At 37.0% G+C, this 14,806-nt stretch overlaps 1 protein-coding gene across 2 annotated transcripts in view; it reads left to right on the top strand.

Annotated features, from left to right (window-relative positions):
* DCC (DCC netrin 1 receptor) overlaps nt 1–14,806 on the top strand; it is a 1,006,514-nt gene that overhangs the window by 890,672 nt on the left and 101,036 nt on the right. For both annotated transcript variants that reach the window (XM_090285089.1, XM_090285088.1), the window contains exons 16-17: nt 4,949–5,044; nt 10,216–10,448. In XM_090285089.1, coding sequence (XP_090141215.1) covers nt 4,949–5,044; nt 10,216–10,448 — 329 coding nt within the window. The remainder of the gene's footprint in view (nt 1–4,948; nt 5,045–10,215; nt 10,449–14,806) is intronic.

Below are 14,806 nucleotides of genomic sequence, written 5' to 3'. Positions count from 1 at the left end.
CCAAAAATAAATTTACTGTCATAATTGTCATTAAGTGTATTTCTGAACAATGGTGTCTGACCATAATTAATGATTAATTCATTTGGAATTCATTATGGTAATATTAAATGTGTTTAACTCATTTGATGTTTCTATAGAGGGAGCAATTCTATGTAATTCTTTTGTGATTCACTGATTTTAAAGTTTAAGAGGTCTGAGCATGTGCAGGAAGATAGCTCCACATTGCCCCCTAGTGTCGTACTAGTAAATGACACCATCCTTTTGTATGGGGAGAAAACCCTTATTCTCCTTTGCTCCCCATTCACTCTTCACAGCATATTTCCCCTCAATACACACTCAAATGTGATGCCTCTATGACAGTATAAAAGAGGATCAAAGCAATACAGTCCTCGGTCAACCATTAATCAGTAACTGAGTAATATTTTCATTGTTGTCGTTCGGGCTGAGTCAGTTTTGGATCAAGCTTTATTGAAGCATTAAAAGATCTTCCTTTCTCAGTAGATCAAATACATTTGACAAAAGCACTATGCTGAGGCCAGAGAGGGCCCCAAAGCAGGTAGAGTATAAAGAGCATAAATAAAAGCTCCTTGAAAAAGCTACAACAAGGGGTTGTGGAGTTGTCCCAGGTCTTTTTATTTCCTAGGTAGCTCTGTGTTACTTTAGAAAGAAGTGAACTCACCCAAACCTCAAATTACTGACAACAGAAAAACACTTGATCAAAAGGTCTCCCAGACTCCTGGTTCTATGTGACATTCTTTTACCAGTTACAACTCCATTGCAAATCTGTTTACCTTTCCTGAGACTAACCCATTGCCACTTTTAATTTAAATTTAAGGTTGATCTCCCCTAAAGTGTTTACAGCATTGTTTGGGGGCTTAGAGAATTTAACAATTAATGATAATTCATTCACCCAACAGCTAGTAAGTTCTACAACTTCAGAGCCTTTGCTACAGTTCCCTGTACCATGGCTTGACCTCAGGTGGAAGGAGCTGCCATTACTCAGAGGACTAGAGATTTGATGGGTTTCAATATCAGCCAGAGTCAGTACTGAAATGACAGTTACCTCTCATCTGCTGTGGGAGAGAGATTAAGAAATGATAAATACTGCTCGGAAGCCAGACAGCAGAGTGATGATGTGCACGTTGGAATTCCAACTGAAACAAACACTCGAACCTGGAAAATGAGAGGGAGCCAGTTATGGTACTTTTTTCTTTTAAATGTGAAGTAATATGCAGGGCAAAAGACTAAAACCAATAGTGCAGGAATGTGAGAGAGGCTCTGACATAGTATTTTGTCTAAGGAGGTATAAACTGGGCAGCTGGGAGGTGGGGACAGAGAGGTGAAGGCAGGATGGCCACTCAGACAGGCTGTGAGGAGATACCTTGCTGTGGTTTAAATTCGCATCTCTCTGATGATTAATGACGAGGGTATTAAGCAAAAAACAAATAAAACAAAAACAAAAAACCTCATAAACCCAGACAGAGTGGTGATTACTGTAGGGAAAGGGAGTGTGGGGGAGGTAGAAGAGGGTAAAGGGGAGACAAATGGTGACAGAAGGAGACTTGACTTTGGGTGATGAACACCCAATACTGTATACGGATGATGTATTATAGAATTGTATACTTGAAACCTATATAATTTTATTAATCAATGTCACTGCCAATAAATTCAACAAATATTTTAAAATATGTTTATGAATTTATGCATTCATATATATGTGTTGGGTTTTAATTCATGGCAACTTCTTTATTATGGAAGCTCAGAGCATCCTCAGATCTTTGTGGAAGCCTCTTCAAATTGATTCCTAAATCCATTTGCCATGAGCCTATTAGCCCTTGGTTGTTTCCTTTCTACCTGGTATGCCAAGGTGTTATTTCAGGCTCAATTAATACGAGCTTAAATCATATCAAACCAGAATCAACCTGCTCTTCAACAAGCCCTTGTTTCTTGCAGTGGGAAATATTTTTTCAAAATCCAAGCCTGGGTGCTAGAAATGCTTCTTGTTAATCAGTAAATGTTCCTAGACTTTTTCAATGGGTAGAACCAGAACAAAAGTAATACCTTTTTGTGTTTAAAATGTTTTTTTCTAATTAAATTTTGGGAACATAATACTTTACTTAAACTTTTTGTTTTTTTTTTTTTTTTTTTTTTGTTTTTTTTTTTTTTTGTCCACATCAAGACCCTAGTTCTCAAGGACACAGGGGATGGTAGAATTAGAATTTTTTTTTAAGATTACTCATTTACTTTATCCCATATTACATTAGTATCTGAATACTGCATTCCCTCACTTATCATGGGTATTACATTCTAGACCCCCCTGTAGTAGGTGAAAATCCGCGAAGTAGGAACCTTACATTTATTTTAGTATTTATATATTTTTAAGGCTTTATAAACCCTTCCCACACACTTATAAACCATTCCCAGTTCCTTATTAAACTTTCCCACCCCCTTATTAACCTTTTCCACACTTTTATAAACACTACTTTTGTTCTTAAACATATTCTACACTCTTAAACCTACGTAACTTCAACAACATACGTATACAGTACCACAAAATCCCGCGATATAGCGAAAAATCCGCGATAAATAATTAAATATAATATTTTTTTAATCCTGCAATACAGTGAGGCCGCGGTAAGTGAACCATGATATAGAGAAGGACTCCTGCAACAACAATAACAGTATTATGACAGATAATAATTATTGAAACATTTTCGCATATGCTGTCTCTGTTGTCCCTTAATTTTGTCTATGGTTACAATATATCTTCAAAATCAGAGTGAAATCTTTCAAAATAAAATCTCTCCCTTTCAACCCTCACTTAGTCTTTGTTCATTAAATTTATTGTTTACTAGTTAGCTCAATATCTCCCCTGGTTATTTCAAATGTCTAAAGCTTATATTCTAGTAGTTCTCCGGACCAGGAGAACACTATCCTTGATTACTTGCAAGTTGGTAATGGTTTGGGTGTGCCCTTTTTATTTAAAGTTAACCTTTGTTGACTATAGAATGCTGAATCACATTTTCTTACCTTGAATATCTCAAATAAATTACTTCAATTTTTTTTGGCATAAAGTGTTGCCGTCACAAAGTCTGATGATTATATAATTTTCTCCCTTATAAAGCATGGATTATTTCTGTTCTGATACCTAAAAGATTTGTTTAACTAAACAAAACATTCTTCAATTACACTTTTTTAGTATGTTTTTTGTTTTGTTTTGTTTCTTTGGTTTCCTTTCTCAAGGACAACTATTACTCGTATGTTAGGTCTTCTCTAATATTTGTCAATTTTTCCTGAATTCTTTTTTATTTTTTCTTAATTTCTGTTTTTTCCTTCTTGTTTTATTTATTCATTCACCTAGGTATCCTCTTATTTCTTTATTTTATTTTATTTATTTATTTTTTTTTACTTCTATGTAATTCTTGAGTAAGGACAATTCATTTCTGAGTTTTTTCCTAATTTTGATTTAAGTTGCTCTTGCATATTTGGCATTTTATTTTCTTGATGTTGTTTAGCTCATTTTTAAATAGTAAATTGCAGGTTTTATCTATTTTTTGTGTGCTTTTTTATATTTTCATGTGTGTTGTGTGTGTGTACTTGTCTGCAAGAATGATCCTCTTCTTATTTTATTTTGTAAAAAATTCAACCTGAACAGATTTTTGTTGCTTTCTTTCCCTGCACTCCCACAAGTTCACGTAGCTTTCCTAATGACACAGAGCCCCTCTCCCGTCACTGTTGTTAGGCCTACGTGCTGCGTCTGAGCACACTGGAGTCTGTGGGTCAAATCCGGCCCTGTCCTTGTTTGGGCCCCACTGAACTGAGAATGCTTTTCATATATTGGAAGTATTGTAAACAAACAAAACAAACGCATATGTGTGAGTGAGGCAGAGTGGTCTACAAAGCTAAAATATTTACCATGTTGGCCCTTGATAGAGAAGTTGGCCAACCCCCTGATACGCACTAAAAATTATGCACCTCTTTTCCCCAGGTTTTGGGACAGTTCCTCTCTTCTACTTTTATCTGGATTTTCCCTTCCCTTTATTTCTATTGCTTCTGTCCCTAAGGCGGTTTGACGTTGTAGTCAACACCGGCAACTCCTGCGGCGCACCTGAAGCCAAGCTGTATTGACTCCGTCTTTCCCTTGGATCCTTCAGCTGCGAAGAGAGGGGGGGTCTGCTGCATGGGCAACAGCAGACCCTCCATATCACCCTGCCCAGGCTCTGTAGCTTCAGCTCCACTGGAGAGGACACTCCAGCGTCATCACAAGATGTCGATTCAACACGGGAGGAGACAGATACCGTGTCACTCCCGAGTCGGACTGCACAGCCATTCTCGGCGGTGCAGATAGACTCTTAAGAAGCTACACCATCGACTCTCGAGACGGACGGCTGCCGACGAATGTCCTGTTCAAATTTTAAATCTATTTCCAGTCACTTGTCCTCACTGTTAGCCTAGCCTGGAAAGGAGACTTTGTGGGTTAATCTTGGGAATTATATTTACTGACCTCAAGCCGATCTCCTGCGCTTTATAGCGTCACCTGATCGTGATAGAATTCTCGTGTTTTCAGGTTTGATGCTTCGCTCCACTTTCTCTCGCACAGAAGCTAATAACACACACAGCCTAAGGTCGTTGCTGATTTTTCTGTTCCCCACTTGTGTTTTAGAGTTTGAGAGTATACCTCAGCACCTGGTTTTGTTGAAAATGATCAAATGCTTTTGCTTTTCCATCTATGCATTCAGTCTTTTTTTTTTTTTTTTTTTAATGTGGAAGTTCAGGAAGCTCTAAAATGGTATATTGCCACCACTGCCACCTTCTTCCCAGAATCACTCACTCATTTGTAATCCACAATTTGCTTCATAGATTACATTACATTTGATTTATCCTGAGTATTTCAGCACACTAAATAAATCAACATGTTCATATTCCTTCTGTTTTTTTTTTCCTCCAGAGTCAAGTTCCCATTATGTAATCTCCTTAAAAGCTTTCAATAACGCAGGAGAAGGTGTTCCTCTTTATGAAAGTGCCACCACCAGATCTATAACAGGTAAGCTAAGGTAGTCAATCCTGTTGTGACAAGTAGTCAGTGTTTGAGTTACAGCAAAAAATAAAACCCCAAAAAACGTACGTAGTCATGTTCCGAGCCTTACGTGTGTATATGAGGCAACTTGGAGAAGAGAGAAAATGACAGCTCTGCATCTGTAAGCCTCATATTTTGGGGCCCTGGTATCACCCTTCATTCTCCTGAGCAGCTTGTCTGAAATCAATGCAATTTTGGCAAGAGGGTCTCTGCACAAAGGCTGCCAAACATCTGAACGGACACTTGCTTCTCTCTAGAAGGTCCTTCAAGCTAATATGTCAAAGATGAACTGCTTCCTGGGACTGGATTGGACTGGGCCAAGTCACACACGTGGCTTCTTCCTGAGTTGGGCCTACAGGTTACCCAATAGTGTCTGGGGCCTCCAGACATTAAAAGGATTGGCTGCTTCCTGGGCTGTGACCTCTAGGGATTCTGCTGGAAAGTCACATGACCACCCCCAATAGTCTTATGTCTGAAATCTGAAAGCAAAATCCAAGATTTTCATCTCTTTAATGAAGAGCTTGATCCCAACCATCTCTCAAAATCCACAACTCTCAGGCCTTGGTTGAATTACCAGCTATTTTTACCTTAATGAGAATAAAGGATCAAAGGGCAAGATTTTATAGTGAGTGCCAAAGAACATGGAAAATTACTGAACACCTGAGTATGAAGGTATGACAAGTAAGTAGGGCTAAAGGAACATAAAATAAATAGCAGAGTCCTGTCACTTCTGCTGTCACCTCAATTTATGTGAGCTTTGTATAGTCTGATTCCACACACACAAGCTCCATTCATAGACCCTTTGGAGAATACACAGCTGTTATAGGATTGTTTCCAGAGCATAATGTCACTTTTTTGATCCCAGACTTTCTAGTAAGGCGCAGTTGTTATTCCAGAGTCTCCTTGACTTTTTGGCCTTGGGTTTCAAGGTCTATACTCTGCCTCAAGTGGTATGTGAATCTTGGAGTGTATGTTAATGTATGCAATTATCTGGGAAACAGTATATCTCTTTCAATATGTTTTCAAAGAGGCTCATGACTCCACAAAAAGAGTCAATAAGAAGTATTTTTGAATTATATAAGTTCATAGAAAAATGCCAACAAACAGCATTACCTGAAAGTTGAGGGATGCATCCTGGAACTGAGACTCCAAAAGACTCAACAAATCATGAAAATATGCTATTCTAAAATTCAGAAATAGCAGGATTGAGTTATTGGCATTTCTTGAAGCATTACTACTTTGTAAAACATTACTAATAAATGTATTATTTCTAAATATAGAGATATAGGGCAATAGAGGTCTGCAGTATAAAATACAAGAGAACCTGATGGGTGGGTGTCTGGGATTTTGACTTCCCCTTGTTCTCTTGTTCTGTGTGCAGCAGGTACTTTGAGAGAGAGCAGCCCACTTTGGCTGTACCTGGGCTTCCCATAATTTTCATGTAGTGAGTCAATTTCTTCCTACCTGGGGGAAAAGACACTGATGTGGTGGCTTTGAGCTTGTGATCAGTCCACACAAACTTGTACTATGGCCAATCTTTTTAAATTCTTCTTATTGTTATTATTATTATTTACCACAACTAAAGCCCACAAAGGAGAGTCACTTAAGTGACCAAAAAATAAATTTTTGAGCAGCAAGTAGTAGTCATAGAGGTAGCAGAGTTCATATAAACTGAAGAGAAATTGCTCAGAAGGAACCATTTCAGGGATTATTAACTTTGTTTTCCTTAACATTTGTTGTCAGTCCTTAATTCTCAGCTTATAGTATTCCCAGTGATCAACAAGACATTTTCCCCCTGATATGACTCTAATCATAATGGATCTGAGAAACGAAATGCTATCAAAAGTTGGAAATTGCGTGAGCAATTTTCTTCTCGAACAAAAGCCAGTAGGGGGTTGAAGAGGAATGGGTAAAACCAGCCCTTTCCGAAAGAAGAGCCTACACTTGTCCTGGATGTGGCAGACTTACTGTGTTTCCACACGTCATGGAGAATAAAGGCCAAGTAAACAGAATCAAAGGTTAAGATCCTGGGAGAAACTCTATCAATAAATGTGCCACGGTGCCACATACACGGCATTCTTTGTCTCTGAGCTTCTGTGGCGTATTCCCATGAGCAGTCTTGGAAGAGGTCAGTGCAAAGGAAGTAAAAAAGAGGCAATAAATGCTTCAGGCCAGAGTAGTAACAGGCTCTGGTGTTCTTCCCATGCATGTGCTCATAGCTGTCAGCATGCTCTGGAGTCCCATCTCATCTGAACGTATCAGTATGAGAGCTGAAGTAAGTGGTACAAGGTCAGGTGGGCGGGGCAGGTTTCATTTTACCTGTGAAGTCTTCTATTTCTTATTGTTGTAAGGACAGGACAGTCGAGCCTGGAGGCGGGAAGAGGGCAGGGGAATAATGGGGTGTGTTATTTGACTTCGTTTATTCTCCACTATTTTATCGAAGTCTAAATGAAGTACAACCCAGATGTCAAATTGTGTTATTTTTTTTTTTTACAAGCTCTATTTGAATGTAAATATAATGCCTGAAAAATTCATGGGCTCTTACCAAAACATCTATTAGAAATTGAATAGGTTTCTCTTCTTAGCAAAAGTTTGAGGCTATATTTTGTCTTTTTAAATTGTTTAACTTACATTTTAGTTTTTTGAATATAACCAATGAAAATAAATGGCATATAAGGCACCCAGGAATTTTTTTTTTAAACCGAAGTTGTTTAGCTGTTTTAATTCAACTACTCAGTTTGTATCCTGAGAGAAAAAGATAATTTGCAATATATTTAGCATATATGAATTTAGAGCAGTACTTGCTATCCACTATAATATTCTGCTCTGTTGGAAAAGTTCTATATCTATACCATCCAATATGGTAGGCCCGAAGCTCATGAGATCACTATGCACTTGCAATTGGCTAGTGTAACAGAAGTGAATTTTAAATTGTATTTAATTTTAATTAATTTAAATTTAAATTGTTCCTGTAGCTAGTGGCTATTGTATTAGACAATGCAGCTGTAAAGGAGATAGCAAGTAGAATGACAAGCCATCCTTGAAAAAAAATCCCTAAAATAGTCAGGAAAAATTTGTCCAAGGGCAGAAAATTTTGAATTACATAAATTCATAGATAATCAAATCAAACAGCAGCATTACTTAGAACTTGAGGGATGCATTCTGGGACTGAGGCTTCAAAAAACTCAGCCAAAAAATTCATGAAAAATATACTGTTCTAACCCTCAGAAATCACAGAATTTAGTATTAAGATTTCTTGAACTAGAATCACTAATTTTCAAAACCTTATATATGGTGCCTGCGAAAGGCTACCCAGTTCATGTAGGTTTACCAACAAAATTCGATTAAGTAAAGAAACAAATAGGGTAAATTGTTAATAGAGCACAGTCCAAATGAAGTCTGTCATTCAGAGTGGGCCTCCTGTGTGTATAGAGCGTCCTTCTTGGATAGTCGGCTAAGAATGGAGAGAACCGAAGTGAGCCAGCACCCACCGCAGTTTGGTAACAACACCTTGCACTGGTGCACCAACCTGGTGACTGATTGGGACCCTCCTGGAGGCTTCAGTGTCTTCAGTTCCTTCTCCATCATTTCATGAATCCATTTGGCTTTTAAGGAGCCCTTAACCAAAAGACACAGCAAAGGAACTACAGAAAGTCCGGGCTCCGTCATTAAATTTTAAACCCGCATTTTTCTTTCTCTCTTTCTCTTTTCTTTTTCCTTTCCTTTTGTCGTTTTTGCTTTTGGCTTTTCTATTTTGCTCCAAAGATCACAGCCCAGTAAACTACTAAATAATTCATTGGAAAACATGGGGATGGGTAGGAGCTACGCGTTTGAAATGCATTGGACTAAGTAATCATCAAGACCAGCCAGTAGCTGCTGCTGTGCTTGGAACTAGACTGTTTAAAAACACAAATTCTGTACGTGCGCTGCTGCAGGGACTTCACATTCCCGTAGGTCTTGTCTCCCTGAGTGGCATCATATGTCCAGCCTGAGAGCTCATCTTGTTTTTTGTTGTTTTTGTTTTTGTTAGTGAGAATATACATTATATGATTGAAAGGTAAAATATTAAAAATTCAAACGTCTTAGTTATTTTTAAAAAGGCTCAAAATTGGACTCTTAACTATGACTGCAAAATAAGTTCCTCTGATTCTGATATACTCAGCATAAAAAATAAGTACAAGGTTTATCTAGAGAATTTTATAAAACTACACACATCATTCTGCAAATTCTCATATTATTGACCAAAGGATCTGTGCACCTCAGCGCACACATGGTAGTTCATTCTGCCTTCTCACCCAATAACAGAAAGTCTTTCCATGGAAAGTTTTAGAACAAGGACTGTCGAAGATAGAAATGCTTTAAAAGACTAAAAACTTATTTGATTCTGTGAGAATGTGGGTAAACGGTACATTTCTACACTTTCTCTAAGGATTTCAGTCTAAGGACACCTGTTACCCCAGTGCTATGTGAAATCTAATGATCGGACTTAGCAGTGAACCATGTGGACCATGGACTTGGTCAGTCTGGTTTTGTGTAATCATAGCATAGACAGATCGTTGTAGCCCTCAGGGCCATTTGGACTTATTTCTTGTTTGTTTCTTGCCCAAACAGTATTTATAAAGATATAAGCTAAGCAGTAATAAAAACATTGGAGAAACGAAATCAAGTTAGAGGTGAAGGAAACAAACAAATGCACACCTTCAGCGAAACAACAGGCATTGATTTTTTCTGTAGGAGGAAATAAACTAGGCACTCCTTTTTCTCTTGTTATTTAAAATTTTCTGTATAGTTATAAATCTGATACTTTCTATACTAGATCTTTGAAGAAGTAATGTGCAGCATTAGAAGAAGAAATAGACTTTTAAAATTATAACTAGAAGTGACATCCAAATTTATAAAAACCACCTGAAGGAAATGAGTAATTTAGAGAAAATAGTTATTTTCGTAATATAACAATGCTGTTTCTGATGAGTTTTCCGATTGAATTAATTGTTTTTTTTCTGTTCTTCTCATGTTCCCTTTCATCATTATTGCCATGCATTTAACTCATTGTGATGTGTTACCACTGGTATTTATTTTTTAACTCTTTTATTTACATATGTATTTGTTTGTTTCATTTGATGGGTTTTTAAACCCAGACCCCACTGACCCAGTTGATTATTATCCTTTGCTTGATGATTTCCCTACCTCGGTCCCAGATGTCTCCACCCCCATGCTCCCACCAGTAGGTGTACAGGCTGTGGCACTTACCCAGGATTCCGTGAGGGTCAGCTGGGCAGACAACTCTGTCCCTAAGAACCAAAAAACGTCTGAAGTGCGACTTTACACTGTCCGGTGGAGGACCAGCTTTTCTGCAAATGCAAAATACAAGGTGAAGTTCTAATTGGTAGTATGAAATTTTAAATGAACTGTCATTTGTTTAATACATTGTTTTATATGCTTCCTGGACTGTCATGAAACATTTTGCTGCACTGACACTAAGTGGAAAAACAAAGCATTTTAATAACTCAGTAGCTAAAATTAGCTCAGGAACAATTGTGTCTTAGGAAACAATGCTAAGGCAAGGTGGAAAAACATCAAGAGATGCAAAATGGTATTTAAATTCTACCAGATGCTGAGTTTGTAGAAACTGGTAGATAAATAATTCTGTACAAAGGAATGCCATTTTCCTTTGAAAATACCAGGGCTCTACATTAATTATCTAGATGGATTTTTGGTATCTTTTTTTTTTTTTTCATTTAGAATCCGGATTGACACCAAAGGCAACCCTGTTAATGGTACTGAGGACTTAACTACCTTCCAGTGAATCTTACTGGGAATCCATAACTGGAAGATTTTTATAACGTCCTTAGAAAACACTCTAAGCCATTACCATCTACTTCCTATGGTTAGCCTTGAGACACCCTCATAAAATAAAGAAAACCCACAATGTACACTTACCTTTAACTAATATAAACCAGGCAAGGTCCCTTATTCCTGTCCTATCACTCAGTCATCTCACAAACCCCCTAAGACCTCCTTAGAGATACATATTGGAGACATTGTCCTTAATACTATCGAGTCTCTATCAGCCAGCCATGGGAATTGCAACAAATCATTATATACTAGGACAATTTTGTTACCACCTAAGCCTGCCACAATGTAAGTATATACAAATACTCAAGTGCAGTCAAAGATGAGATCAACAGGTGATTATCTACCACCAACTACGTCCCTAGAACTGTGCAATTAAACATTGTTTAGCTGTTGTTACTTAACATACTGTTTATAATTATGGAATGAGTAATACACTTGGTTCCATAGATAAACTCCAAAGAGTTCATAAGCTATTGAAGTGAGATAATAGACAAAAACACATTTAAAATGTAAGGCATATAAGATGGTAATTTGGGATGAATAAGGCAGCTTTGAAAACAAGAGAATAAATGTTACCAACAACCAAGTAAACATGAACTCAACTCTGATACTCCAGTTTCTTATGTCCCTTCTTTTTTACCACTCTGCTATGGTCACTCTCAGGGAAGATGTGGAAGTCCTGATACTTTATCCGATGTCCTTTCCATCTAGCCTCCAACCAGCATTCCTGATTGTAAAGACCCCGGAGATAAAGCAAAATCCCACCAATAGTTTTATAAGTCAGCCTTTCTTCATGTAGCCAAGCTCAATTTTCTTCCAGTCAATTTTAACTTTTAAGTGGCACATAATTCACATTTCATTGTAAATAAGTTTTTAGTCAAAATTGTTTTTTAAACAGTTTTCTTTGGTATCGCCACCATGCTAGGTCAGGTATTTGGAAAAACTACCCAGACAAGTCCAAACAATGCCACTAATATAAGATATTGTTGTAAGTATCCTAGCCATCTCTTTATAGTATTAGATTTAAGAGTCAATAGAACTATAAATAAGGATACCATTATCAGATAAGGCAATGAAACATATGAAAGCATTTTTAAATCTCTTTATATACATATTGCCCACTTCTAAATTCACTTTAAAATTACCCCTTTAAAATTTTTCTGTCCATAATTGCTATACTTTGTTACATTCATTTCATGAAAAGGCCATAGGTACTTTGCCAGTATGTGAAGTGTTCTGAAGGACAATGGTTGTTCTCTGCAGAATAGTTTGAGTTCCAAGATTTCTTGAGTGAGGCAATTTATTTCAGTTGAATAGTTAACACAGCAGACAGAGAATTACTGAGTCTCACAAAGAATATCTGGAAAGTGAGGTACAACCCAACAGCTATCCTCTGTAAGAAGAAGCCGATTTCTCTCATGGATTGAAGTTTGAAATTTTTTTAAAAATTTAACTGTTTCTCTCCCCATCATCTTCCCTGACCCAAGTCTTGCAGTTGCTAACACTCAATCCCCTTTCTCATACAGTCTACATCCACACCCTGAGAAAAAGAGTTAAAAAGAAAGAGTTGGGTAATGTGATAGCAAGGATAAATGGAGAACATATCTGGTCCTCCAGAAAGACATGCAATACATTTAAATTTTATAAATAATAGTAATATAATTCCTTGGTTTTGCATATGGGACTTTTCAAACCATTGTCATAGCTACTGTTTCATCTTATTCTCCATTATAGCTTTATAAGGTAGGCAGGGCATACGCAGGATAGAGGGGAAAAAATACACACATGAAGTCCATGACCTGGGTCCGAGAGTTGGCTTCACCGTGTCCTGTCATGTCGCTTAACTCACTCAGTCTCATTTTTATCATCAGTGTGATTTGGATATTCACACTTACTATAAAAAGAATAAGTAAGATTCTTCATCGTTAAATATGCATGTAGTAGATGTGTTTATGAAGATATCGGTAGGTTGTGTAACTTGACAAAAATTCTCCATCGAACTAGAACTGGAACTCAGGATGAACTGATAACATCGTCCAGGGAACTCCTCACAGGGCTGCCTCTCTACACACTTCATTTAGTCCCCAGTCAAGCCATAATCCAGACACTCATATTTTGATTATCCAAAACTCTATCAATTTTTTTTTATTGAATGGAGAAATACTCTATAATTTCTCTTCTACTGACGTGATTTTTCATATGATGTCTTATATGAATTTCCATTCCAAATTAATTCCTCAACTACTGGCTAGTGCTTCCCTGATGCAGCATGGGTATTACAGGAGATGCGAAGTTGTGTGAGACTGTCTCTGCCCTTGAGATGCTGACCACTCAGAATGGAATTTAACACGTGCCTAAAATTATATAGCACATTAAACAATGCATGAAATATCACAGCTAATGTTGATTTAAACTTACTCTGGGCCAAACGCTCTGTTTCACTTGACTTATTTCACATTTTAAATAATGGCCTGAGGTCAGTGCTATGCTTATCTCTGTTTTATAGAGGAGGAAACTGAGTCTCAGATAGGTAGTACCTGAGTTTTCTATGCTTACAAAAAGACTGGTTATGATTTCCTGGAGTACTTCTAGGATAATGATTTATGATGAGCAGCAACTTTCCATGAAGTCCCTGAGAAAACTCAATGAATGCAAGTGTGTCATTCTAGACCACAAACAAGGACAGTATTGCTTAGTGGCCTCCCAAATACCAAGGGCGTCTATGCTCAAAGAGACTAGTTTTGTGATATGTGATCCTTCCTTCCTAGCTGAGACATTTCTCATGGTCCCATCTCTCTCCTTATTTTCATCTTGAAGACTTTGAGGTGTTCAGGATGGTACTGAAGGAGGGCAAGATGGGAAGTTATATATCAGCTGCCTAATATTATGTATTATTTGATGAGATGCCAACTTCTTGTGGCTACAATGTATTTTTTCATTTAGTTGGAGTACACATTTTTACAGCTGTTTTTAAGAAGAGCTTGTGATAGATGTTTATGATGTCATCACTTTAATAGGATGGATGGCCACATCATCAAAATGTTATTTGTACAGTTAAATAATTATTTGGTTTTATGATGAAATGTAGGATTTTCATAGCTATAATCTAAAAAGGATTTATAATAGAGTAAAAAAGATATACCACACTAGAGTAATAAGGGAGGAGATGGGTATGACCTAGGTGGGAAAAGAGAGCTTTCCTTGGTTTTCTAGACACACGTCTATAACAAACATGATAGGTATAAAAGTAAATGTTTAACTTTGGAAAAAAATCAAGATTGAAATACCAATCACAAACTGATATATACATAAGAGGTATGAATAGTCTTAAACTTGCCCGATCATATGGAAAATATGAATTAACCTAGAAGATTAACCTGTTTTTTCCTTCATTACCATTTTGATTTTGCAACTAAAATATCTTTAACCTGTTGTTTAAAAGACAAAAAAGTGGATTCAGAAGACAAATAGTATTACCACTAATGTAATGCTTTCATATTTACTCCACTTGCTGTTCCCCCCCGATCAGCTGCTTCAGTGACCACACTTAAGTGCGTGTTTAATGTGAAGTATGCACAGAGAGAAAGCCACGCGACACAACATGGCTTTTGTCTATTTTCTTTATAATAGCCACACAGATTCTTAGATCATTAAAAGTTTGTTCCATAAATGCTTTTTGTGAAAATCATAAGCAGAACTCTACAAACTTAATTTTATTAACAGTGGAAAACAGTCATAATGATCTATGTAAAATGCATAATATTAAAAACTGAAACAAAATTTTTGATGATTACAAGTAAATTTAAATGCAATCAGTACAGGGAAACATAAAGATGAAATTGACAGAAAGAAACAGAATGGCTTGTCGCCATG

Source organism: Furipterus horrens, unplaced genomic scaffold (assembly GCF_987537825.1).
Source record: "Furipterus horrens unplaced genomic scaffold, mFurHor1.1.pri manual_scaffold_8, whole genome shotgun sequence".
NCBI classification, from domain to species: Eukaryota; Metazoa; Chordata; class Mammalia; order Chiroptera; family Furipteridae; genus Furipterus; species Furipterus horrens.
Note: the sequence above shows the minus strand (reverse complement) of the source record. Positions and strands in the feature narration are given on the sequence as shown.